At 39.9% G+C, this 26,657-nt stretch overlaps 1 protein-coding gene and 1 long non-coding RNA gene across 13 annotated transcripts in view; one reads left to right on the top strand and one right to left on the bottom strand.

The window, feature by feature from the left end:
* Positions 1 to 12,203: 12,203 nt before the first annotated feature.
* Positions 12,204 to 19,804, bottom strand: LOC145518062 (uncharacterized). The gene is made up of 3 exons (XR_014062571.1): positions 19,149 to 19,804; positions 16,582 to 16,806; positions 12,204 to 14,117 (listed from the first exon to the last, which is right to left on the bottom strand). It is a non-coding gene; the product is annotated as an uncharacterized LOC145518062 (long non-coding RNA).
* A 4,298-nt stretch (positions 19,805 to 24,102) lies between these two features.
* MICU3 (mitochondrial calcium uptake 3) overlaps positions 24,103 to 26,657 on the top strand; it is a 76,478-nt gene continuing 73,923 nt past the window's right edge. For 11 of the 12 annotated variants that reach the window (XR_014062569.1, XR_014062570.1, XM_081521528.1 and 8 more), the window contains exon 1: positions 25,497 to 25,911. Coding sequence is in view for 10 of the 12 variants with exons in the window: in XM_081521528.1 (XP_081377654.1) it covers positions 25,522 to 25,911 (390 nt within the window). In the remaining 2 variants the exon portion in view is untranslated. Of the gene's footprint in view, positions 24,437 to 25,496; positions 25,912 to 26,657 lie in introns of those variants that run through there. The other variant, XM_081521533.1, reaches the window with a different exon arrangement.

Genomic DNA, 26,657 nt, shown 5'->3' on the forward strand with positions numbered 1-26,657 from the left:
CGGCCGTGCAATCGCCTTTGATGTGAGCTCCTTTGCAGTGATAGATCGCGGCTGAAAGGAGCCCAACTTGGCAGGTAGATTGAAGAAGGGAAAGGAGGGGTAGGTGGGGGGGGGAGAAAACTGGCGGGGGGGAGGCAGGGAGGAGGGGATGGCTAGGAGGAGGAAAAGGGAAGGAGAGAATTGGACCCCTTGGGAGATGCGGGGAGCCTGCAGTGGACAGGTGCAAAAAAAAAGGTAAGAGAGGGAGAAGGAAAAAGGGCGTTACCCGAGGCTTAGACCTGCCCAGACACACATGAAAGGAAAATCAAAGCTTTGACAGTTTAACTCACTAATTTTAAAACACTAGTAAAATGTACAAGCATTACTCGTTTCTTTTATCATTTAGATGGGGGATTTTCTTTACATAATCAAGGTTAGGTTAGGAACACACATACAACCCCCCTTCCCAGGTTCTCTTTAATGTTTATCTTTACTCAGATAACACAAGATATAACCTTCTATCTGCATGGAAATTTAAAATTGTGTGCTAAGTTTGTGAACTTTTAAGCAACTTAATATAATAACATAATCTAATTGTGAGTCTAGGGATTAAGAGTTAATCCAAGTAGGCTGAAAAGGGATATTCCATATTCCATGGATGCCACAAATAGAAAATGAATATCTATCATAGGGTCATAAATGATAGGTGACCTCTGGGGCCCTTATCCAATCTAAGAGTACCTCCCTATTCTTAGCTGCACTTGCTTTCAGACTAAATTTTTTTGATTGTTCACATTTGAATTATAAAAACAAATAAATGGAAAATGGTGTTGCTTCTTAATGTGTTTTTGAGACCCGGAAAATTGCTGGTAACATGTGGAACTGCCCAGTGCATATTTGTCATATCCAAATTCACTGAGGTGAAGGAGCTGGATACACGTCCATTTAAAACTTCAAACTTTGGTTTTGTACAAGTTAAATTTAAGATCTTTAAGTTGAGTTACAGTTTTTCAGTGGCCGAAGAGCTGAGAATCATTTGGCAGATTTTTATGCTTCCTCTAAGCAAAAAAGTTTCAGGGACTCACTGAAATGAATTTTTCAGCCCCATTTCACGGTCTGCTTAACAAAGGCCTCAACTTGGGAGTGCAGATGGATGGGATTTTTTATTTTATTTGCTCTGAAGGGATTTTTGCTAATTAATTGGCAGGTGCTTTAAAGTAGGTAAAGTTACACCTTTTCATCACTATGGCCCTAAAGACTGACCCTTGTGCAACCAAGTTATAAAAGAGTCCTTAAAGCAAGTGATTTACTGTTGATAGATATGAAATAAAACAAAAACACTGGTTTAAAACAATAAATAAATAAATCATTTTAGAAATGTACACAGCTAAATCTGTTTTAAAGGTTGTACCAGGTAAGTGTCATATTATTTCACCTTTCAAATAACAGCAATCTGTCTTGTGGTAGGACCCCCAAATCCACCATAATCAAGATTTCAAAGCACATCTGTGTAAACATTATCACATCAGTGGGAAACATCAACCAATGAGCTTTTACTTTGAACCAAATCTTCTTAATTGCAGAGTTAAATCAAAGAAAGTTAGATCAAAGTTATATGAATCTCATAGCAGGATAACTAAAGTAGCCAGTTCGTACATTGATCACTTTTAAAGAAGATACTTAAAGGTTTAAAACTAAGATCAAGTACCTTTAATGAGGTTTGTTTCAAGGTCTAACTTCTGTATCATATATAATGCTTTTAATTATTCCACAGTGGATATATAACATCATCATTTGCTCCTGGAGGTACCAGTTCAATCTATACAATATTTCCCCACATGAACACTTTGAGTCTTGCTGTGGAATTTATATCTCCCGAACTGTTAAGTCTCTTGTATTACATATATGTATACAAGTATATATGTTTATAAAATAGTAAAATATAGAGAAATTTTACCCATAGTTTCAAAAGCCCCAAAACTTTAATAATAAAATTACTACCTCTGTACAACTTTAACATTTTCAAGTCCATGGCCTTATTTGGTCACCACAATAATGCTATGAAATAGGCACATTCCACTTTTTAAAGAAAAAAAAATATCCTGGATTCTAGTTCAGGGTTAAGTTCAGAATCTTACATCCCACAGAAATTTCCTTGAACTCTCTAAATGCCTCTTTTTCCTCTTCTGCAAAATAAGTACAACATATTGTACTTACAGAACTCTTATTGTACAATAAGAACTCCTGCCTAGTTCTCTATGCCAAAGGTTGCTATGAGATTTACGTGTAAAAATATCTAGGAAAGTGGTTTTAAAACTAAAACATTTTCTGCACATGTAAAGTGCTAGAAAGCTTCAATGTTGATAAAATTTTTGCTCTACAATTTAGCAAGTATAATTTGTTTGAAATACAAAATAAATCTTTTTTCCTCAAACTAAGTCCTTACTGTGTAAATTTTGAATGGTGCTTAATGCCATTTTATGAAGGGCCAGAATAGAAACAAAAAGATAAGGATTTCTTTTGTTTGTACTAGTCATGTGACAGGAAAAGATAACAGTAAAGATTTTTTTTTGCACATGCTGTGATGATATCATGGGAAGTTAAATAATTTTGAAGAGTGTTTTACAAGAGTGCATTATTCAGCTTTTAAGTATACACTGCAATCTAATCAACTTTACCTATACTTCCTAGAGACCACACTTGCCTTGCTGTTATACAAATACGTGGTACAATTTCCACTTCCACAAAATGTTGTTACAGTTTTCCAGGCTATAGGATTCAGATGTAGCTTTGCAGCAAGCGTAGTGTTATTAATCATTGTTTTTGCACATGAAAAAGGGATTCATGTCTTTCGATAATTCTACATGTGTCTAATGAGAAAAAGAAAAGAGCTGATTTAAGTGTATAAGGAATGGCTTATACTCTCAATAAATTACAAGTACATTTGCCCAACGTTGTTTATTATTTGTAATTACAAGTTATTGGAAGCAATATAAATTTCTACACATGGGAAACTGAATGGATAAATTATGGTACACTCACACAATGGAGCATTATATAGCTGGAATAAAAGAATGAAGAGACCTCTATAAACTAACATGGAATAGTCCCAGAAAATAGTATTATTTGAAAAAGAGTAAAGTTTTAGCATGCTTTATATATAATGTGCTATCTTTTCTATAAGAGAAAAGGAAAATAAAAAACTTTTTATATATGTTTTCTTCCCCAAAAAACAAACACAGGTGGGATAAATCAGAAGCTAATGAAATTAGTTATGTTGTTAATTGTTTACCTGAGTTGGATATTAATGGAGCAGAAGAGATGGAGAATGATATATATTTGAAAATTTTTTTATAGAGTTTGGACTTTTAGAAAAATGTTAATGTTTTAGATCTTTTTAAATAAATAAATAAGAATGGAGGGAAGAAGGATGGAATAAAACCAGGAACAAATGAACCTAACTAAATTCAAGTGAATAATAATGTTTTTTAAAAAACTAAGTAACTTTCAAATACAATTCTCGTGCTATACAAAGTCTAAAAATGAAAATATGCATAGATACTGACTTTAAGTTATAAAAGTTTGCTTTTCTCAGTGTTTGGAGTTAGACTAGTGTAATATAAGCTTGATGAAGAAGAGGCTATTTACGTAGTCTCAAATATCCTCTTACAAATTGTTTCTTGATCATAAAGAGAAAATAATAACATTATATGGATTAATGTAGTATATACTGTCTTAACTGGGACTTCCCCAGTGGCTCAGCAGTAAAGAATCTGCCTGCAATGCAGGAGACACAGGCTCAACCCTTGGGTTGGGAAGATCCCCTGGAGAAGGAAAAGACAATCCACTCCAATATTCTTGCCTGGGAAATCCCATGGACAGAGGAGCCTCACAAGCTACAGTCTATGGAGTCACAAAAGAATTGGACACAATTGAGTGACTAGACAACAACTATCTTAACCACATAATAAATGTAAACAACAACAATGGGACAAACCAACACCATGTGCTTCTTGACACCCTGGGAAGAATACATTGTCACTTATTTGATGTTACTGTAAAAAAATGCATCCTGAATCTAATTGTGAAGAGACATAAGCTAAACCCCAAATAAGGAACAGTCTACAAAACAACTGGCCTATACTCCTCCAAAATGCTTTGTCAAGAAGACAAAGGTTGAAGAACTGCTCCAGATGAAACGAAACTAAAGAGACGTGAAAACTGAATCTAATGATATGGAGCCTAAAACAGAAAAACAAATAAACCAACATAAGGGACTTTATTGAAACAATGGGGAAATGGTTACTATGAACTCTGAATGAAGCAATAGTATTGTATCAATGCTAATTTTCCTAATTTTGACAGTTTTACTGTGAATATATAAAGAAAAGTCTTAGGAAATACAAAATAAAACTCTAAGGATAAAGAGACATGATAGCTACAAAATTATGCTCAAATAGTTCAGGAAAAATGTATATACAACTATATACAAAAATACAGAAAATAGATGATAAAGCAGGTGAGTGAAATGTTAACAGTTAAAGTAAATGAATATAGGGTATGCAGAATTCTTTGCAGTACTCTTGTAACTTTTCTATAAGTATGACATCATATCAAAATTAAAGTTATTAAGGTAAAATTTGAAAGTTCATAATAGTAGAAGTACTTTAGTTATAGAAGAGAATATCTAAATTCAACAGCTATTATGTAAAGTAATTGAAATAAATCAGAATTCCTGAGTTTGAACTATGTGCATAGAAGGGTGTCAGTCTGCACAAAATTTCAAACCTTGAACAGAACGGGTTGGATATTTTCCTGTGCATAGTATTGAACATGCACAGAAAAAGGAGTATTAATTCACCACAAAGTCATATAATTTGGGGGAGTAAATTTAGGCAGAATGAAAGTTTTACACAAATTGAATATCTTTGTTATTGCCTCCTTAGTTCAGGAATGTCAACTATTGTAATCCAGCCCCACTTCTCAATTTCCCCACCACAAAGAGCAAGAGTAATAAACAACAAATATAGTTTGATTTTGGCCTTGTGTTTTTTTTCTTTCCTGTTCACTTTGCTATATACAGGCAAGATATTTGCCACTCGATAGTTACAAAACCCTGGGAAAATTACATTACCTCCCTGGAGCTCAGTTTTTCCTCTATAAAATTAAGATAAAGTATATTGTGTCTAACGTGAAAAAGTATTATAGGAATTATGTGGATAAATGCATATGAAGATCCATTAGTTACACAACATCTAAGTAATTATGTGAATGACGATAATCAGTATCTATTTTCCCTGGGTTTGTGACCACTTGAAATTCCACGTTCTGCTCAAAGTTGCAAAAAGAGAAAGATTACTTATGGGATTTACACAGTGGTCCCTATTTGCAGGACAGAAAAATGATATTTATGCTTCTGGCAATGAAAGTTTTAACCAATAGTATTTTGAGAGGGATTGGAAGGAAATATGCTTCTAAAACAAGATGTTTTGGAAGTAGCCACAGCATCTGGATGACTCTACATCATTTATTCATCTTTTATAAGGTCTTCTGTCATCATTTGAATATATCACAAAATTATAGTATGAAAATACTTTATATTTTTCATCTTTTTAAAGGAATTTGCCAAGTTACCTCAACCAAACATCTTCATCTTGCAAGTGTGACCTAGTTAATGGGAAAACATCATAATTTTTAATTAAGTATTTCACATCCATTTCCAACACCACCAAATATGCTGCAAATACCCAAAGAGTAATAGAAGCTGATTCTCTAGCAAACTGAAGTATATACCTTTTAAAAAAAAATTGATATCATTGTTCATACACAATACTTCATTTGTTTACTTTCAGGAGCAGCAACTAAATAGTGGATTAGGAAGAACAATATGTTTTTTTTTTCATTGCTTTGTTACCTCCTTACTATGAATGTTAGAAGAAATGGAGTAGTCCTCATAGTAAATAAAGAGTCCAAAATGTAGTACTTAGGTGCAATCTCAAAAACGACAGAATGACCTCTGTTCATTTCGAAGGCAAACCATTCAATATCACAGTAATCCAAGTCTATGCACCAACTAGTAATGCTGAAGAAGCTGACGTTGAACGGGTCTATGAAGACCTACAAGACCTTCTAGAACTAACACCAAAAAGTGACATCCTTTACATCAGAGGGGACTGGAATGCAAAAGTAGGAAATCAAGAGATACCTAGAGTAACAGGCAAGTTTGGCCTTGGAGTACAAAACGAAGCAAGGCAAAGGTAAACAGAGTTTTGCCAAGAGAACACACAGGTCATAGTAAACACCCTCTTCCAACAACACAAGAGAAGACTCGACATGTGGACATCACCAGATAGTCAATAATGAAATCAGATTGATTATATTCTTTGCAGCCCAAAATGGAGAAGCTCTATACAGTCAGCAAAAAGAAGACCAGGAGCTGACTGTGGCTCAAATCATGAACTCCTTATTGCAAAATTCAGACTCAAATTGAAGAAAGCAGGGAAACCTACTAGATCATTCAGGTATGACCTAAATCAAATCCCTTATGATTATACAGTGGAAGTGACAAATAGATTCAAGGGATTAGATCTGACAGATAGAGTGCCTGAAGAACTATGGATGGAGGTTTATAACATTGTACAGGAGGCAGTGTTCAAAGCCATCCCCAAGAAGAAGAAATACAAAAAGGCAAAATGGTTGTCTTAGGAGGCCTTCCAAATAACTGAGAAAAGAAGAGAAATGAAAGGCAAAGGAGAAAAGAAAAGATACATCCATCTGAATGCAGAGTTCCAAAGAATAGCAAGGAGAGATAAGAAAGCCCTCCTAAGTGATTAATGCAAAGAAATAGAGGAAAATAATAAAAATGGGAAAAACTAGAGATCTCTTCAAGAAAGTTAGAGATACCAAGGGAACATTTCATGCAAAGATGGACACAATAAAGTACAGAAATGGTATGGACTTAACAGAAGCAGAAGATATTAAGAAGAGGTGGCAAGAATACAAGGAACTATACAAAAAAAAAATATTCATGACCCAGATAACCACAATGATGTGATCACCCACTTAGAGCCAGACATCCTGGAGTGCAGTCAGGTGGGCCTTAGGAAGCATCGATACAAACAGAGCTAGTGGAGGTGATGGAATTCCAGCTGAGATATTTCAAATCCTAAATGATGATGCTGTGAAAGTACTGCACTCAATATGCCAGCAAATTTGGAAAACTCAACAGTAGCCAGAGGACTGGCAGAGGTTCTGACAGGTCCTGGTCAGAAAACTGACCGTTTTCATTTCAATCCCAAAGAAAGGCAATACCAAAGAATGCTCGAACTACCGCACAATTGCACTCATCTCACATGCTAGTAAAGTAATGCTCAAAATTCTCCAAGCCAGGCTTCAACAGTACATGAACCAAGAACTTCAAGATGTTCAAGCTGGATTTAGAGAAGGCAGAGGAACCAGAGATCAAATTGCCAACATCCGTTGGATCATTGAAAAAGCAAGAGAGTGCCAGAAAAATGTCTACTTCTGTTTCATTGACTACACTAAAGCCTTTGACTGTGCATCACAACAAACTGTGGCAAATTCTTAAAAGAGATGGGAATACCAGACCACCTGACCTGCCTCCTGAGAAACCTGTATGCAGGTCAAGAAGCAACAGTTAGAACCGGATGTGGAACAACAGACTGGTTCCAAATTGGGAAAGATGTCAAGGCTGTATATTGTCACCTGTTTATTTAACTTCTATGGAAAGTCCATCATGCACAATGCCGGGCTGGATGAAGCACAAGCTGGAATCAAGATTTCCGGGAGAAATATCAGCAACCTCACATATGCAGATGACGCCACCCTTATGGCAGAAAGCCAAGAGGAACTAAAGAGCCTCTTGATGAAAGTGAAAGAGGAGAGTGAAAAAGCTGACTTAAAACTCAACATTCAAAAAACTAAGATCATGGCATCCGGTCCCATCACTTCATGGCAGACAGATGGGGAAACAATGGCAACAGTGAGAGAGATTATTTTCTTGGGCTCCAAAATCACTGCAGATGGTGACAGCAGCCACGAAATTAAAAGATGCTGCTTGCTCGTTGGAAGAAAAGCTGTGACAAACCTAGACAGCCTACTAAAAAGCAGAGACATTACTTTGCCAACAAAGATCCATCTAGTCAAAACTATGGTTTTTCCAGTAGTCATGTATGGATGTGAGAGTTGGACCATAAAGAAGGCTGAGCACAAAAGAACTGATGCTTTTGAACTCTGGTGTTGGAGAAGATTCTCGAGATCTCTTGGATTGCAAGGGGATCAAACCAGTCAATCCTAAAGGAAATCAACCTGGATATTCATTGAAAAGACTGGTGCTGAAGCTGAAACTCCAACACTCTGGCCACCTAATATGAAGAACTGACTCATTTGAAAAGACCCTGATGCTAGGAAAGATTGAAGGCAGGAGGAGAAGGGGACAACAGAGGACGACATGGTTGGATGGTTTAACCAACTTGATGGACATGAGTTGAGTAAGCTCAAGGAGTTGGTAATGGACAGGGAGGACTGGCATGGAACCAGGGACCCCTGCAGTCCATGGGTTCCCAAAGAGTCAGACACAACTAAGTGACTAAACTGAACTGAACTACTATGAATGTATCCACAGATGCCACTAAGCCTCCTTGTTTTCCTTTCTCCATTTTCAAAGTAAAGAAGCAAGGAACTTCCTTGGTGGTCTAATGGCTAAGACTCTGCACAACCAAAGGAGGGGCCCCGGGTTTGATTCCTGGTCTGGGAACTGGATCCTAGCAACTAAGAGTTCTCAATCTGAAACTGAGAGTTCAAATGCCACAACACAATGTCCCGCATGCCACAACTAAGGCACAGCCAAATAAATAAATAAAAACAAGTACTTTTCTAAAAAACAAAGTAAAGAAACAGTATTTCAAATTATATAAATGTGCTTCAGCCTACTGAAACATAATGCCATATAAACACTAAAAGATATTTTATTATATAAATAAAATTAAATCATCAATATTAAAAATAAATTATATTTTTGGAAGGCATAGAATGACATCTGATTTTTTTTGAATGACATTTGTCCAAATAAGAAAATCTATTTATAAAATTTAGGGAATCAATAAATTTAAGCAATTAATGAATTTGTTCATTGTCTCTCCCTAGAATTAGCTAGAAATAAGATATCATTACAAGAATGGAAATACAAGTGTTTACTCTTTTACAACATTAATAATATAAATTATTATATTTCCTTTGGGCTTCCTAGGTGGCTTCATAGTAAAGAACCCACCTGCCAATGGAGAAGATGCAGGTTCAATCCCTGGGTCTGGGTCAGGAAGATCCCCTGGAGAAGGAAATGGGAACCCACTCCAGTATTCTTGCCTGGAGAATCCCATCGACAGAGAAACCTAGCAGGCTACAGTCCATGGGGTCGCAGAACTGGACGTGACTGAGCAGGCACACGTGCACATATTTCCTTTAAAAGTCAGAAAATGAAAGAGCAATTTATTAAATTACTTTGCAATTTCATGTCTTTTAAGCACAGAAATGAGATAGGAGTACTAAAGCCTTATTACCCATTTTTCAACCATAGAAGCCTGACATAACTAGGCTTGTTGATGTGAACCAGAGCCTGGCCCCAGGCAACCCTTGTCCAGGAGTTCTTGAGGCAAGTGATGCTGAAGGAGGGGGGCCATGAATGTCCACCCCTAGAGGACAGAGCATTGGGAAAAGTGGCCAGGAGGGAAGACTGGAAGGGCACCACTTACATTTTGGCACAGAGTTTAGGAAGACATATCTTTTGCCTTTAAAGAGATGGGAATAACAGACCCCCTGACCTGCCTCCTGAGAAATCTGTATCCAGGTCAAGAAGCAACAGTTAGAACTGGACATGGAACAATGGGACTGCTTCCAAATTGGGAAAGCAGTACATCAAGGCTGTATATTATCACCCTGCTTATTTAACTTATATGCAGATACATCATGAGAAATGCTGGGCTGGATGAAGCACAATCTGGAATCAAGATTGCCAGGAGAGATATCAATAACCTCAGATATGCAGATGACACCACCCTTATGGCTGAAAGTGAAGAAGAACTAAAGAGCCTCTTGATGAAAGTGAAAGAGGAAAGTGAAAAAGTTGGCTTAAAACTCAACATTCAGAAAACCAAGGTGGCGTCTGGTCCCATCACTTCATGGCAAATAGATGGGGAAACAATGTAAACAGTGAGAGACTTTATTTTCTTGGGCTCCAAGATCACTGCAGCCATGAAATTAAAAGATGCTTGCTCCTTGGAAGAAAAGCTATGACCAACCTAGACAGCATATTGAAAAGCAGAGACTTTACTTTGCCAACAAAGATCCATCTAGTCAAAGCTATGGTTTTTCCAGTAGTCATGTATGCATGTGAGATTTGGACTATAAAGAAAGCTGAGCGCCAAAGAATTGATGCTTTTGAACTCTGGTGTTAGACAAGACTCTTGAGAGTCCCTTGGACAGCAAGGAGATCCAACTAGTCCATCCTAAAGGAAATCAGTGCTGAATATTCATTGGAAGGGCTGATGCTGAAGCTGAAACTCCAATACTCTGGCCACCTGATATGAAGAATCGACTCATTGGAAAAGACCCTGATGCTGGGAAAGATGGACGGCGGGAGAAGGGGATGATAGAGGATGAGATGGTTGGATGGCATCACTGACGCGATGCAAATGAATTTGAGTAGGCTCAGGAGTTGGTGATGGACAGGTAAGCCTGGTGTGCTGCAGTCCATGGGGTCACAACGAGTCTAACATGACTGAGCAACTGAACTGAACTTAGGAAGACATACCAATCTCTCCATAATGGCCACCCTAGAGTGAGAAAATTAGCATACGAGAGCCGAGTAACACATTTGCATGGCAAGGAGTGCCTGGGGCGTGTACCAGCTATATGAGTAACACCTTGGGGTCACCCACAGCTTACCCTGACTGCAAGTTAGAGAAGGTGAAACAAATATCAACTACATCACTGGATGCAAAAACACAGCTCACAATAGTAAGTTATTGAATACATCACGTTTACAAGTAAACTGGTTTGAATGTTACTCTAAGGAAAAATACATTATTAATGCTCTTCTCATACTTTCTCATTCTAGAACATTGGGCAGGGATCTTTGTATTGTTCATGAATGTATAACAAGCACCCACAACAGTGTCTGGTATACTTTTTATGCTTGAGAAATATCTGTTGGTTGATCGACAGGCACTCTAAGACTTTTTCAGAAACCTGAAGTACATGCTATGATGTTGGAACTTATATTTCAATTTCCCCTTAGAAAGGTTCTAAGTCATAGACTATTTATTCATAGATGTAAAACTATCAGAAAACACAAGAGAAATAAATATATTTCTCTTGCACACAAGAGAAAATATATCCTTGAAAGATCACCCCTGGGCATAAAAGCTATGTTCTGAGAGAAAGAGCTGTTGGTCACCAGGTCACAGGAGATGCCCAGCCCGGAGGGGCCCGCTGTGGGGCCAGCCACTAGGGGACGGTGTGGGCACACTCACTGCCAGACCCTTGATAAGGCCAAGAAGGACCTTGACAGAGAGGAAGGAATTCTGCCAAGTTTTACTTCTCCAGCTCCTGGTTTGCTGTTGGTAAATTCCTCATTTCCTCATTCCTCATTTCCTCATTCCTCATTTCAAAATCTCATTTCCAAATATGAAAACAGAAAAACATCACCACTCTGAGGAGGTCCTTGGCAAAGGGAAAAAAAAAAATCCAGGAAAAGTTGTGAAAATGTCAATAATCCTGATGGGGAATAAAACGCAGCTTCAGCTGATTCAGTGCAGCTGTCAGGACATCGCGAAAGTGTTGACGCTCAAAGTGTTTGACTGAAGCTATTCCTATGAACAAGGCTGTCCATTTCTTGCTGGCAATGAAATTGTGAAACGAGTTCAAGGACAAGGAGCTGAGCCAAGTAAGTGAAACAGCAAGGTACTGGATTCTAGAGTAGTCTGAGCAGTTCCTTTTTTATTTGACTTTTTTGACCTAGTCCCAGGGCAGGCCCAGATCTTAGTTCACCCACCAGAGGTCGAACCTGTGCCCCTGAAGTGGAAGTGCAGAGCCCCAACCATGGGATGGCCAGAAAATTTCAAAGAGCAGTTCTTTGAGAATTGTATCACCCATAAAACTGCATGAACCAAAATACACAAGAAAAAAGACACAATCACAACAGCAAATAAACTTTATGTGGATTTTTTTTAAAAATAAGAGATGAAAGGTTCAGACAACAGCCTTTCAAGGCTGATTTCAGTAAACTCAGACCCACTACAAGTTCCTTAATATAATATATTGTATTTCAATGAGTTGTTATGATTGTAATGTATTTTTCAGGGGAATCATTTTAACCTAGTAGTTCATTAGCAAGTTTCTGAATTTTGAACAATTTAATGTATATCTTTAATATCCTGAGGGATTTCTGTTATGTTAAATTTGCATGCCTTCTACATAATTTTATAAAAACAATTAGTTGCCTTTCTTTCAAAAAATGCATAAGTTCTCACTATGTAATAAGCACTGTCTATGTTTGTTAAATGGCAAAACACCATCTCCACACCATCTTCCTGTCACTTACAGTCTAACTGACTGATAAGCAAACAAGTGAAGGAGAACATTCTAGTGTGTGTATGGGGTGGGGGGGGGCGATTATGATGGGAAAGTTCAAGGCATTTCACTGAAAACAGGTGGCAGGGTCGACTAAACCAGTCTTGGAATAGGAGAAGCATTCAGGAAGAAGTTGAATCCAGCAGAGTCCTGTTAAAGAGGGGACGCAGACAGAATTCAGACTACAACACTCCTCCTGGTAAGGCACGATCCATTCACCTTCCCCCTCTAAAACACAGGTCTTGGACTAGATTATCCCCATGGCCCCATTCAACCTAACATTTTACGATTCTCTATCCAATTTAAGGTAAAATTTAACTGGAAGATAGAATTCAGTAACTTTGCTTTATAAACTGATTTTCACAAACGTATTTTTTCAAATTACTTCAGTTCTTCATCCCTTAAAATTAGAGATTTAAAGAAGATAAGAGTGGTTCTAATTATGAGACTCAAAAACTGATATTTTAGCGAAACAAATATGTACATAAAGATATTTATACATGCACTTCCAACTTCTGAAGTGCTCTTAAACACAACACAGTATTTCTTTAGATGTATCTGCAAACTACCATTATTATGTAAACACCACACACTTTTACAATTTTTGACTCTAACATAATCTACTTACAGTATATATAAACTTTCTTTCAAAGTATGTTATTTTTAATTAAAATCAAGTTTAAAACTGTACTAAGTTTCAACACAAAGCTGCATACTGGTACCACATTTAAGATCTCTCTCTAGTTTCACATCTCTGACTGCCTGGTGGCCTCTTCCAGTGGGATGTTATATCAATCAGACGCAACTATCAGAGAAAGATTAGAAGGAAATTTAATTGTAACCTACTGACTGGAAATGAGAAAAAAGGAATCTTCACACTGTGTTCTGAAATTTATTTCTCATTTGTTTCTACTTTTAAGAGACTAAAAATGATGAATTACTACATCTCTTCAACTTCTAGCTCTTTCTCTTTCTCAATTTGATTCATTCTCACTTTGAGAAAGTGCCTGGTTTGTATAATGACCTTGAGTTTCATATGTTGGTTTTATCACTGTTTGATGTTCCCCTTTATTTAAAATTCACTTTAGGGACAAACTCTTCACAGGCTCATAGGTGTTTAATAAGTAAGTGAGTGTAATTACTATATTTAACCATAGTCAAGAGTTCAATGATTAATTCTGGATATCATAGAACACAGGCTTCCATTACATAGATTTTGATCAAAGCAAATGCCCTGAAACAAATACTGCACACAATAAAATTCTAATCAAACATGGTTTTCTTGTATAACCCTGGAAGGATGAAGGAACAGACCTCCTTATTCTTGAATAATTTGTTCAAGGAGCCCCCTGCACCTGCAGGATGGTCTTAGAGCAACCTGTGTAGTGGTGTTCTATAAAGTCTTGTCACCAAGTGAAAGGTTCACTTTATTTCCCTTGATGTGGTGGTCTGAGGTTTACAGGTTCCTGAACACAAGATTTGAGACAATCCTGAAAAAAAAATAACAATCATTTTCAAAGCACAAGAATTCTAATATGGTTCAGTTGCCAAGAAATTTATGAACACCTATATTTTGAGACGTTTTGCTTTTATATTAATCTCTAGTGTTTGAGGTAAACTGATTTATTCTAACATAAAAAGATACTACATAGTGACCAAAACCACTTGATTATTACTTTGGTTTAATAGTGAACACCTTCTTGTGAACAAAACCCCTGAATTTTAAACATAATAAATTCAAGTATTGTTTAGGTATATTATATGGCTATGTTTTAAATTTGAAATAACATATTTTATTCAAACCTAAAGATTAATATTAGCATACAGCAAGACCTAATGACCTGTCAATATCAAATGAAGTTGGTCCGTATTTGTTATCAGCTGTTAACACAATGCTTTTCATCTAGGTAGCTGCAAACTCAACTCAAAAATAGTCTCTATTTGGTTCTGGGTAGTTAGTTGTACTCATCCAAACCTGAGATGATTCTTTAACTCCAACTCTTTGGAAAAACAAATAGAATTAATAGGAAAGAGTAAAAGTAATTTTATAGTAATATCTATATGCAGGTTGCTTAAAAACAGTTAACAACCCCAAGAAGAGAGAGAAAATTGTTAACCCTCTTCTTTATTATTTTTTTAATTTTAGTATTATGTTTTGGCCACACTTTACAGCAGGCAGAAACCAGGGATTGAACCCGTAGCCCCTGCAGGGTGGAATCTGCACCCTGGAATCAGGCCCCTGGAAGTGTGGAATCTAAACTGCTGGATTGCCAAGGAAGTCTCTAACCCTCTTCTTGATTAAAGGATGGGTAAGTTCACTTGCCATTTGTGGATAAAGGCAGATTCTTAATCCTGATCTTTTCTGGGTTAGTTTTGTGTCCTTCTATTTTTTTTCCATATTATGTTCATATTTTTATTTAAATCCTTCAAATTATTTTAATTGATTTTTATTGGAGTATAGTTGCTTTACAATGTTGTGTTAGTTTCTGCTGTACAGCAAAATGAATCAGCCATACATGTACATATATCCCCTCCCTTTTGGATTTCTTTCCCATTCAAGTCACCACAGTGCATTGAGTAGAGTTCCCTGTGCTACACAATACATCCTTCTTGTTCTGTTTCTTTCTGGTCTCAAACACTGATCTTCAAGATCTCCCAGACTCCTTAATGGATATAGTAATCTTTAAATACCTGGTAGCAGTGTTCTGCAGCCTGCTTGCTCAAGCTCAATAGAACTGATTGTTAAATTTTCAGGCATTTAGTGAGCCAAGTTGTAAGAGGTATTATTAAAAATTGTTATATAAATTTATAAGGAGATAAATTATATTAAAATCAAAAGTAAAAAGTACTAAAAACTCATCACTCCCCAATTATTTTACTATTCCTCTTACCTCTTTGGTATGTGTATCACACAAATTCTATATAATGTGGTGCTACTGTGCATCTTTTTACAACTCTCACTGGTAATGTCATGTTGGTAGCTTGACATCAGCCACGGTGGGAGTATTTATACTGTGGAAATCTGCAAACACTACAAATCAGGACTCTCCTGCCTTCTACCCCAGAACCAGCTATTTAACTTTTACCTGTACACCACTGGAGCCTGCACACTGAGCTGTCTAAGAAAAGCAATTCCTGCATTTTCCAAAAACTGTTCCTGCATGTGACTCCACCTCTTTCATCCCAGATACAGCAGATTGGTTTTAGAGTAAGGAGCTAACAAAAATAGAAAGCCTCTCTAGGCTAGACCAAACCAATACTTTCTCTTTAGGCTCTGAACTAAGATTCATAGAGACTGATGAAATTAGCAGCCAAGTCATGGTCACAGCAGTGTGTTAGAATAAATGTCTTTGAACTCTTACTATGTGGGTTTGTAGAGCCTACCTGATTACCACACTTACTTATACTTATAGTACCACTTTTATCTCATAGTACCACTTTTCCCCAATTTGATGTGGATTTTATCCATAAAGCTTATCTCTTATTTGAGCTAATGCAATTTCTATTCTACTCTTTGCAAATTATTGTGTCTTAAGAGAAACTGTCTTAAATTCTTAGTTTCTGATTGCAATATAGGAACTACATAGATGGAGGGCAGAATACGAAGGTTCAAGTCCTGGTTGTGTGACCTACAGAAAATTCTTTAATTCTTCCACTCATCAGAAAAAAATTAAAGGGGTGCACATTTTAATTGTTTTTAAGCCCGAAGATTCTACCAAGATGCTTCAGGCCTGATTTGGGTGTTTAAACAGAGCTTTAAGTGGACAGGATCCGGATGTCCTCCTGTTTCAACTAGAGACACTCTGGTGTTATTTGCTGGGAATTCTGGACCTGGTCTGAAAACGCTGCTCAGCACAGTGTTCTAGGGAACACGTAAAAATCAACTGGAGCTGGCAAGAAATGAGACTGGTTTGCTGTCCCACTAAGCTTCTGCACGTACGTACACAGACTTACCTTATGCTATGCTTGATTTCTCTAATGGCTCCCTCTTGGTGCTGAGCTTCCATCTGTTCTGAAGGCTGCCCTTCTGTTTGGTTATCTGCCCTTAAAACAATTTCCCATCCAACACCTGACAGTCTGGGGTTCAAGCCAGAGATGAAGGTATATACTGGTTGCACTAGGCCCTACCACCAGGTACCTACTGAGTCTGTCCAGATGGACATTTCACAGGAGAGAGTCCTGGAAGTCAAAGAAGATAAAACACTAGGTTGTTTCTTAAAATACCTTTCCTTACTATATAAGGAAAATAGTTCATGAGCAGCTTCTTACGGATTTTCGGGTACTAGAACACTCTTTGTTTTTATTAGAACACTTTTTAAGATGCTCCTTCATTCAATCTCTTTAGGCTATGGATGGGATGGGAGTTTGGGGGAGAATGGATACGTGCATATGTATAGTTGAGTTGCTCTGCTATGCACATGAAACTATCACAACACTGTTATCTGGCTATACTTCAATACAAAATGAAAAGTTTAAAACAATTAAACAGAAGATATCATTATAGATGCTAAAAAAAAAATCTCTTTAGGCTGTATCAAGATTATCTACCTTTTCTGTTAGTTTCCAATTCTTCAATCAATTTTTGCTCTTAATGCTTTACAAGCTCAATTTCTTTTAAGTGACATAGTTCATAACTGAGCAAGTTTTAACACATTACAGTAAGAAGCATACCATTCAAGAGCATTAGGAAGAAAATCTATTTTTTTATTTTATTAGATTGGCGCAAAAGTAATTGCAGTTTTGTACTGTTGATATTGGAATACATTCTTAAATAAATGTGGTTACGTTATACATCATTTTAATATGTATTTCTCACTTTATGCTTTTTTGCTAATGACTTACTACTTGCTGTGTATTTTATATTTATTTTAGACTATGGAAATGATGTTAAACAAAAAGCAAATTTGAGCAATTTTTTTTATTTGAGTTCAAAATGGGTCATAAAGCAGTGGAGACAACTCACAACATTAACAACACATTTGACCCAAGAACTGCTAATGAACATACAGTGCAGTGGTGGTTGAAGACGTTTTGCAGAGACAAGAGGCTTGAAGATGAAGAGCCTAGTGGTGGGCCATGGGAAGTTGACAATGACCAATTGAGAGGATCATTGAAGTTGATCCTCTTAAAACCACATAAGAGGTTGCCAAAGAACTCAACAACAACCATTTTATAGTCATTTAGCATTTGGAGCATATTGGCAAGATCAAGCTCAATAAGTGGGTGCCTCATGAGCTGACTGAATATCAAAAAATCATCGCTTTGAAGTATTTGTTTAGTCTACACAGCAACAACAAACCATTTCTCAATCGATTGTGACATGCAGTGAAAAGTGGACAACCAGTGATGACCAGCTCAGTGGTTGGACCGAGAAGAAGCTCCAAAGCACCTCCTAAAGCCAAACTTGCGCCAAAAAATGGTCACGGTCACTGTTTGGCTGTCTGCTGCCCATTTAATCCACTACAGCTTTCTGAATCCCACTGAAACCATTACATCTGAGAAGTATGCTCAGCAAATTGATGAGCTGCACTGAAACTGCAACACTTGCAGCCAGCATTGATCAACAGAAAGGGCCCAATCTTCTCCACAATGACTGACCACACACTGCACAACAAGAGCTTCAAAAGTTGAACAAATTGGGCGACGAAGTTTTGCCTCATCTGCCATATTCACCTGACCTCTTGTCAACCGACTGCCACTTTTCCAAGCATCTCGACTTTTTGCAGAAGAAATGCTTCCACAACCAGCAGGAGGCAGAAATATTCCAAGAGTTTGTCAAATCTTGAAGCATGGATTTTTACACTACAGGAGTAAACTAACTTATTTTCTCATTGGTAAAAATGTTGATTGTAATGGTTCCTATTTTGATTAGTAAAGGTGTGTTTGAGCCTGGTTATAATGACTTAAAATTCACGGTCCAAAGTCGCAGTTACATTTGCACTGACCTAATATATATACTTTTCATTGAAGTATTATATGCACTAAAATGATATACAATGTTACCTAGGAATTTTCACAGAGGGAATATCCTTGTTTAACCAGCACCCACATCAAGAAACAGAACATGAACAGAACTCTAGGACCCCCCTTCTCCCCCTGTCACTTACTACCTTGTGCCCAAAGAAACCACCATTATGATTTCTGACACCACATGTATATGTGTATATGGTGTTGTGTTTGAACATTATAAATAGAATAACCCAGTTCTGTTGTGCCTGCCTTCTTTGAACCATATAATTACATGGAGTTGCATTTTAGTAATTTTCACTGCTATACAGCAGTCAATTTTGTGACTATATCACAATTTTAAAAAATCCAAGGCATTGTTGATGAACTTATGAATACTTTCTAGTTTCTGGCCAATGACAAATATTCCTCTATATGTCTTCTGGTGCACATAAATACTCATTGCTGTTGAATATTTCATCTAGGAGTGAAATTAATGGGTCATAGGGTATGCATATGCTAAACTCTAGTAGTTACAGCCAATACTTTAAAGAAAATGATATTTGTTTTCTTACCCAAGTGTCATGCTTGCATAATGGATGATGGATATATTACTCGGAGGCCATTCTTCACTAGAAGACAGCTTTTTGTGGGCATGGAAATTTTAATTACTATCAGGCATGAGAACAGGACTATTGAGAAAGGGCTCACATGTTTCAGGCAGCCAGCTTTACTGTTCCTTGTTTCCAAAAGACATAAAAAAAAGATGTCCCTGCCATCAAATGGAGGATAAAGACAATAAGAATTGAATGGTGATACACTATCAGCAAAGATCGTGGAACTTATATAAAACCAGAAATCGCATAAATCAGATAGGTCAGATGTAATGGTCAAAGTAAGATTATCACTGGTCTTGATGTTAGGTATTTAAATGTATACCACTGACAGCTTGGTGGTGTCACCAGTGAGACATGTAAGAACAAAAGGAAAGTATCAAGGTCAAGTCGCTGAACTTTGTCCATGGAGCAGGCTGCAATTTCTCAGAGCACAAAAAGAACCAGGCAGAAGCCTATTGCTTTAAGGCTCTAAATGTTGCTGCTGCTGCTGCTGCTAAGTCGCTTCAGTCGTGTCCGACTCTGCGCGACCCCATAGACGGCAGCCCACCAGGCTCCGTCGTCCCTGGGATTCTCCAGGCAAGAATACTGGAGTGGGTTGCCATTTCCTTCTCCAGTGCATGAAAGTGAAAAGTGAAAGTAAAGTCACTCAGTCGTTCCGACTCCCAGCGACCCCATGGACTGCAGCCCACCAGGCTCCTCCATCCATGGGACTTTCCAGGCAAGAGTACTGGAGTGGGGTGCCATTGCCTTCCCCCTAAATGTTGCTAGATTATGCCAAATTATAGTATGTAAGAGGATGACTTCAAATCACAAAATTTGTTTCTGAATCTGCCCTTCGTCATGACCACAACCTTTCCAGGCCAACCTCTTGCTTTCTCCTTTCATCCTTCTATTTGCATTAATTGCATTTTAGGATGTGTTGCTTACTTTGTCAACTTCTTTAGCATCAGATGACCTACTTTATCTTCTTGTCTCCTAATTCACCTTCCTATCTTGGCTTCTCCCCCTACCCCTCACAACAATAATAAATACCCTTCTTCATTTAATAAACATTTGTTGAAATCCTACTATGTGCAAGCAGTTGGACTAAGTAGATGATCTGGCTTCATGGAGCTTAGAAGGCTTTACTTTGACCAAGGGGAGAGGTCAGAGTGCAAACCATTATCAACCTGTCTTTGGCAGTGGAAGCTGGTCATAATAGAAAAAGAATCCTTGGCACCTTCCATAAATGGGTTTCCATGGCTCTGGATGCTGGGAAATAAAGTTCTAGGCTCCTAGAGGCTGGCTCTCTTAAGACAAATGAGCAAGAAAAGGCTGCAACTCCATAGAACATACTTTCCCATCGCTTTCTCTTTTGACTTTGCCAATTATTCCCCCAAGGAAAACAGCACTGAAGAGGAGGACCATTTTCCCAAGAGAGCAGTGGCTTGCTGCAGTCTTTGGCTGGTGGCCTCCCTCTGTCCGAATTGAGTAGGCCTGAGGATAGGGGTGGGGCTCATCTGCCTTGATGTAGGACCTCAGATATAATTGCTCCTCTTCCAACCAGTCAAGATTCTAGTGCTCAGAATGAATAAAACTAGACAAGCAGGATTTTTTTAATAGGAGTTTTTGTTTAACAGGACATTTCTGCCTAGGCATGATACATATTACACTTAAATTTCACATTTTCAAAATTTGAAAGTTACTCATTTTGTTTGCAATTTTCAAAGTATTAAAAGGTGAAAATAATTGGGTCGTAGGATGGAATTGTAATTGGAAAGAAAAAAGCAATTGTAGGGCAATTATGGGTTTTGAAGGGCTTCCCTGGTAGCTCAGACAGTAAAGAATCCGCCTACAATGTGGAAGACTTGGGTTCCATCCCTGGGTTGGGAAGATCTCCTGGTGGAGGGCATGGCAACCCACTCCAGTATTCTTGCCTGGAAAATCCCCACGGTCAGAAGAGCCTGGCGGGCTACAGTCCATGGGGTCGAAAAGAGTCTGACACGACTGAGTGACCAAGCAGAGCACAGCAGCATGGGTTTCGAGAAGGGAAATGACATATGGAAAATGCTATGAAGAAAGTATTTATATTTGGTTTACTAACAAGCTTGGAGCATTTTGGTTAACTAGGCTCATGGGTTCAGAAGGTGTTCACCTATATTCCATTATTTTGTAGGAAATGAGTCTCCAAAGCAGGCTTCCCAGGTGGCTGGGTGGTAAAGAATCTGCTTGCCAATGCAGGAGCCACAGGAGACTCAGGTTCCATCCCTGGGTTGGAAAGAACCCCTGGAGGCAGAAATGGCAACCCACTCCAGTATTCTTGCCTGGAGAATCCCTATGGATAAGAGGAGCCTGGTGGGCTATCATCCATAGGGTTACAAAGAGTCAGACACAACTTAATGACAAAACCACCACCACCACAGCTTTTAGAAGGGAAGTACTAAGCAAAGTTATAATTAGAATCACTTCAGCATGCAGAGAGACCTTTTACTCAAAGCTTTCTGAGTATTTGGCGAACCTACTAAACCCAGCACCTCTCACAGCAGAATTTGATTTTGAGCCAAAGAAATGGCTTGCACGAACCCTACTAATATTTTTTAAACTAGAGAGAAATTATATAGAGTTAGATATATATCTGAAATCTTGTTAGGTAGAGAATTTCTGTCATGTTCCTTATCTTTAATATCTTATTGTATTACCTAGTTCTCTTTACAGCTACTTGGCTTTTAATATGCATCTAATAAAAATCCATCAGTCTGTCCAAGAACTCTGCTATTAGGCTATGTGGGAAATTTATGAGAAAATCCAGAAATTGTATTTAGCTCAAAGTAAACAATGTGGCACCCCACTCCAGTACTCTTGCCTGGAAAATCCCATGGATGGAGGAGCCTGGTAGGCTACAGTCCATGGGGTTGCTAAGAGTCAGACATGACTGAGCGACTTCACTTTCACTTTTAACTTTCATGCATTGGAGAAGGAAATGGCAACCCACTCCAGTGTTCTTGCCTGGAGAATCCCAGGGACGGGGGAGCCTGGTGGGCTGCCGTCTATGGGGTCGCACAGAGTCAGACACGACTAAAGCGACTTAGCAGCAGCAGCAAACAATGCCAGAAGAAGAACTGCATCATATACCCAGAGAATAAATGCTTTTGTGGAAATATTCAGAATTCAGAGGAAGCAGAAATTGAAGGAATCCTGGTGATAAAAACAAGAGTTTTCCTTATGGTACTGAATACATAAAACCAACAGGCTGAAAGTAAAAGAAACACAGAGACGGCATCCTGAAATAGACACATTTGTTTCATGTAATAGAGGACTTTTCTGTTTATCACTTTTATTGGCTTTAAGAAAGAAAAATTCCATTCAGTTCAGTTCAGTTCAGCGGCTCAGTCTTGTCCGACTTTTTGCAACTCCATGGACTGCAGCACACCAGGCTTCCCTGTCCATCACCAACTCTGGAGCTTACTCAAACTCATGTCCATCGAGTCAGTGATGCCATCCAATCATCTCATCCTCTAGTGTCCCCTTCTCCTCCCGCCTTCAATCTTTCCCAGCATCGGGGTCTTTTCAAATGAGTCAGTTCTTTGCATCAGGTGGCCAAAGTTTTGGAGTTTCAGCTTCAGCATCAGTCCTTCCAATGAACACCCAGGACTGATCTCCTTTAGGATGGACTAGTTGGATCTCCTTTCTGTCCAAGGGACTCTCAAGAGTCTTCTCCAACACCACAGTTCAAAAGCATCAATTCTTTTGTGTTCAGCCTTCTTTATGGTCCATCTCTCACATCCATACATGACTACTGGAAAAACCATAGCTTTGTCTAGACAGACCTTTGTTGGCAAAGTAATGTCTCTGCTTTCTAATATGCTGTCTATGTTGGTCATAGCTATTCTTCCAAGGAACAAGTGTCTTTTAATTTCATGGCTGCAGTCACCATCTGCAGTGATCTTGGAGCCCAAGAAAATCAAGTCTCTCACTGTTTCCATTTTTCCCCTATCTATTTGCCATGAAGTGACGGAACCAGATGCCATGATCTTAGTTTTCTGAATGTTGAGTCCTAAGCCAACTTTTTCACTCTCCTCTTTCACTTTCATCAAGAGGCTCTTTAGTTTTTCTTCACTTTCTGCCATAAGGGTGGTGTCATCTGCATATGTGAGGTTATTGATATTTCTCCTGGCAATCTTGATTCCAGCTTTTGCATCATCCAGCCCAGCATTTCACATAATGTATTCTGCATATAAGTTAAATAAGCAGGGTGACAATATACAGCCTTGATGTACTCCTTTTCCGATTTGGAACCAGTCTGTTGTTCCATGTCCAGTTCTAACTGTTGCTTCTTGACCTGTATACAGATTTTTCAGGAAACAGGTCAGGTGGTCTGGTATTCCCATCTCTAAGAATTTTCCACACTTTATTGTGATCCACACAATCAAAGGATTTGGCATAGTCAATAAAACAGATGTTTTTCTGGAACTTTCTTGTTTTTTTGATGATCCAACAGATGTTGGCAATTAGTCTACATTAAAACAAGAAGTAATTGAGGAGTATCTGATAGATTACCTATAGGCAGGGCTTTGTTAGGAATGACAATTTCAGGACCTGGGCCAGAAAATCTCATTTTGTTTGCCTCTGAAAACCCTTAGTCTTCATAAGAATTGCCAGGATCTAAACCCCTTGTGGGGGTTTCCCTTGTGGCTCAGTGGTAAAGGATCTGTCTGCAATGCAGCAGCCGTAGGAGAACTGGGTGTTCAATCCTTGGGTTGGAAAGATTCCCTAGAGAAGGGCATGGCAACTGACTTCAGTATTCTTGCCTGGAGAATCCTATGGACAGAGGAGCCTGGCTGGCTACAGTCCATAGGGTCACAAAGAGTCAGACACGACTGAAGCGACAACACACACTCAAACCCTTTGTGACTACAGCTCAGTTGAGATTACTGAATTTAATTGTGCACATCCCTAGATCCAGAGTATTTGAAGGGCTCCTCTAAACATTCCAGAATATAAATACCAAAGCTAGGTAACCAAGTTACCAAAACTGCGTTCAAGGGTAGGAAACTGATAAGAATGTCATGCACACTTTCTCATGAAGTGTAGCAAACAAACAAGAACAGAAATAACAAAAATGACACAATGTGCCTACCCATTATTTATTTTATATCAACAGCTTCCTCCCAAAAGTGTCTTTCAAGACAATTCTGTTTTATTGAATGAAGTCACTGCAAGTATGGCAATGTTTTTTAAACACATGGAGGATAACTAAAAAACAGCAGGTATGCCAATCCTAATTTCCCAGATCATCCTTCTACCCTTCTCTACGCCTCCCACGTGTCTGTTCTCTACTCTGCTTCTCTATGTCTGTCCTGGAAATGGGTTCATCTGTACCGTTTTTCTAAACTCCACATATACTGGTTAATATATTCTATTTGTTTTTCCCTTTCTGACTCACTTCACTCTGAGGGACAGACTCCAGGTTCATCCACATAGCTAGGGGGAAGCTTCTGTACAGCACAGGAAGTTCAGCTCTGTGCTCCGATCACCTAGATGGGTGGGATGGGAAGGGGTGGCTGGGAGGGAAGCTCAAAAGGGACGTATGTTTAAGTATAGCTGATTCACTTTGTCGCGCAGCGGAAACTAACGCAAGACTGTAAAGCAATTGTACCTCCACTTCGAAAAAAGAAAACAAACAAACAGTATTAGCCTTCTCCCCTCAAACAGTATTAGCCTTCTCCCATCAAAATATCAGAAACTGACACGTAATCAAAAAATTCTTTGACTTAATTTGCTAGTTTTACGACTTGAGCCAAATTTTTATGTGCCGTTTTTGTCTCAACACCTGAAGATACAATTGCAAATTATTCACGGTATATCTGAAGCTCAGGATACTGTTAGGGGATGTGACTTTCTTAGCCGGGTGCCAGGCTGACGGAGACCCACCCCTGCGAAGCAGAGGCGGAGGACCAAGTCAGCGGAGGGGCGCCGGGACACCCTGGCAACCGAGGGCTCGGCCCAGCCCGCCGACCGGGCTGTCGCCTGCGGTGTTGGGTTCTCTCGCAGTCAGGTGTCTCCGGAGGCAGGCGCAAGTTATTTATGACCGCGGGGTTGGGCGGGGAATGCGGGGCCGAGGAGCAGCCGGTTGTGCCTCCTCCTCCCCAGGCTTCTTCGCAACCAGAGACCCCCCTCCTCGACACCCCTCAGCCGAAGGCGCTCTGACAGGTGACTCCGGTGAGGGGCTGCAATCGTAGGGGTCGCTCTCGGACAGCGGCGAAGCTCGGTGCACCGACTTCTCGCGAGGTTTCGGGCCCCCCTCCGCCCCCTCACCCGCCCGCTCCTGGTTGAGGCGCCGGCAGCTCCCGCAATGGCTGCGCTGCGGAGGCTCCTGTGGCCGCCGCCTCGGCTGCCGCCTCCATGCTCACCTCATCATCCCGCCCCTGGGCCGTGGGGGCGGCCTGCAGGGACAGCCCCGGGCCCTCCGGGCCGGCCCTTCTCCTGCCGGGAGGAGGACGAAGGGGCTGTGGCGGAGGCGGCTTGGAGGCGGCGGCGGCGCTGGCGGGAGCTGAGCTTCGCGGCCGCGGCAGGCGGGGGTCTGGTCGGCCTGGTGTGCTACCAGCTGTACGGGGAACCCAGGGCCGACCCCGCGCGGGCGCCAGGCCCCTGGCTCCCCTCGGACAGCGCGGCCGCCGAGCCAGAGTACCCGCCCGGCGGCGGAGGGCTGCTTCCCATCCCGGTCGCCGCTGCCAAGGAGACGGTACGTGCGTGGGAGCGCCTGCGCGCGCCTGGGCGGGCCGGCAGGTGACTCCCGGGGTGAGGACCGCCAGGTGTTAACACCTGAGCGCCGGGAGAGACGGGGTGACGGCCGCGCGGGGCGCGCGTGAGACCGGACGCTGGGGGTTGTCGCAGTGTGACTCTGGGGCCGCCGATCGGGGACGTCCTGTGAGCGAGACCGAAACCTTCTAGGCCGGGCAGCCCCGAGTCTGTTCACCCAGCGTGGGGAAGATACACCTCGTGCATCACATGTCTTGACGCATCACATCAGGACCTTTCGGTTGCTGCAGCCGCCAGCTAGCCACCAAAGCCCAAACCCACGACAAAATAAAACAAAAAAACCCGAGCCAGCAGAAGCCAAGGGCAAGACAGGCTGAAAGTCATGGCAGAATGAAGGGCTGCATACGCGAGAGAACATACTCACAGGCAGAGCCGGGCCTCAGCGCATGATCAAGGAGGTTCGGCGCTGTAGGAGCGCATCAAAGGCGTGGTCTGAGATCCCAGAGGCCACTTCATTATTGTATGGAGGTTTATGAGTCCCAAGAGCGGAAATGCCAAAACTGTGTAGCCTCCTTATCGTAGGCCATGAAAGAACGAGTGAAGATGTCACCAGATTAAAAAAAAAAAATTATTCAAGAAGTATATTTCTCTCCCTCCCTCCTCCCCCAGTAAAGCCAGATACTCTTAAGTACGGACAATAAGCGAGAAGGTGGATAGGACAGTAAAAGT

This window comes from Giraffa tippelskirchi, chromosome 8 (assembly GCF_054371585.1).
Source record: "Giraffa tippelskirchi isolate mGirTip1 chromosome 8, T2T-mGirTip1v1.2.pri, whole genome shotgun sequence".
In the NCBI taxonomy this organism is placed as follows: Eukaryota; Metazoa; Chordata; class Mammalia; order Artiodactyla; family Giraffidae; genus Giraffa; species Giraffa tippelskirchi.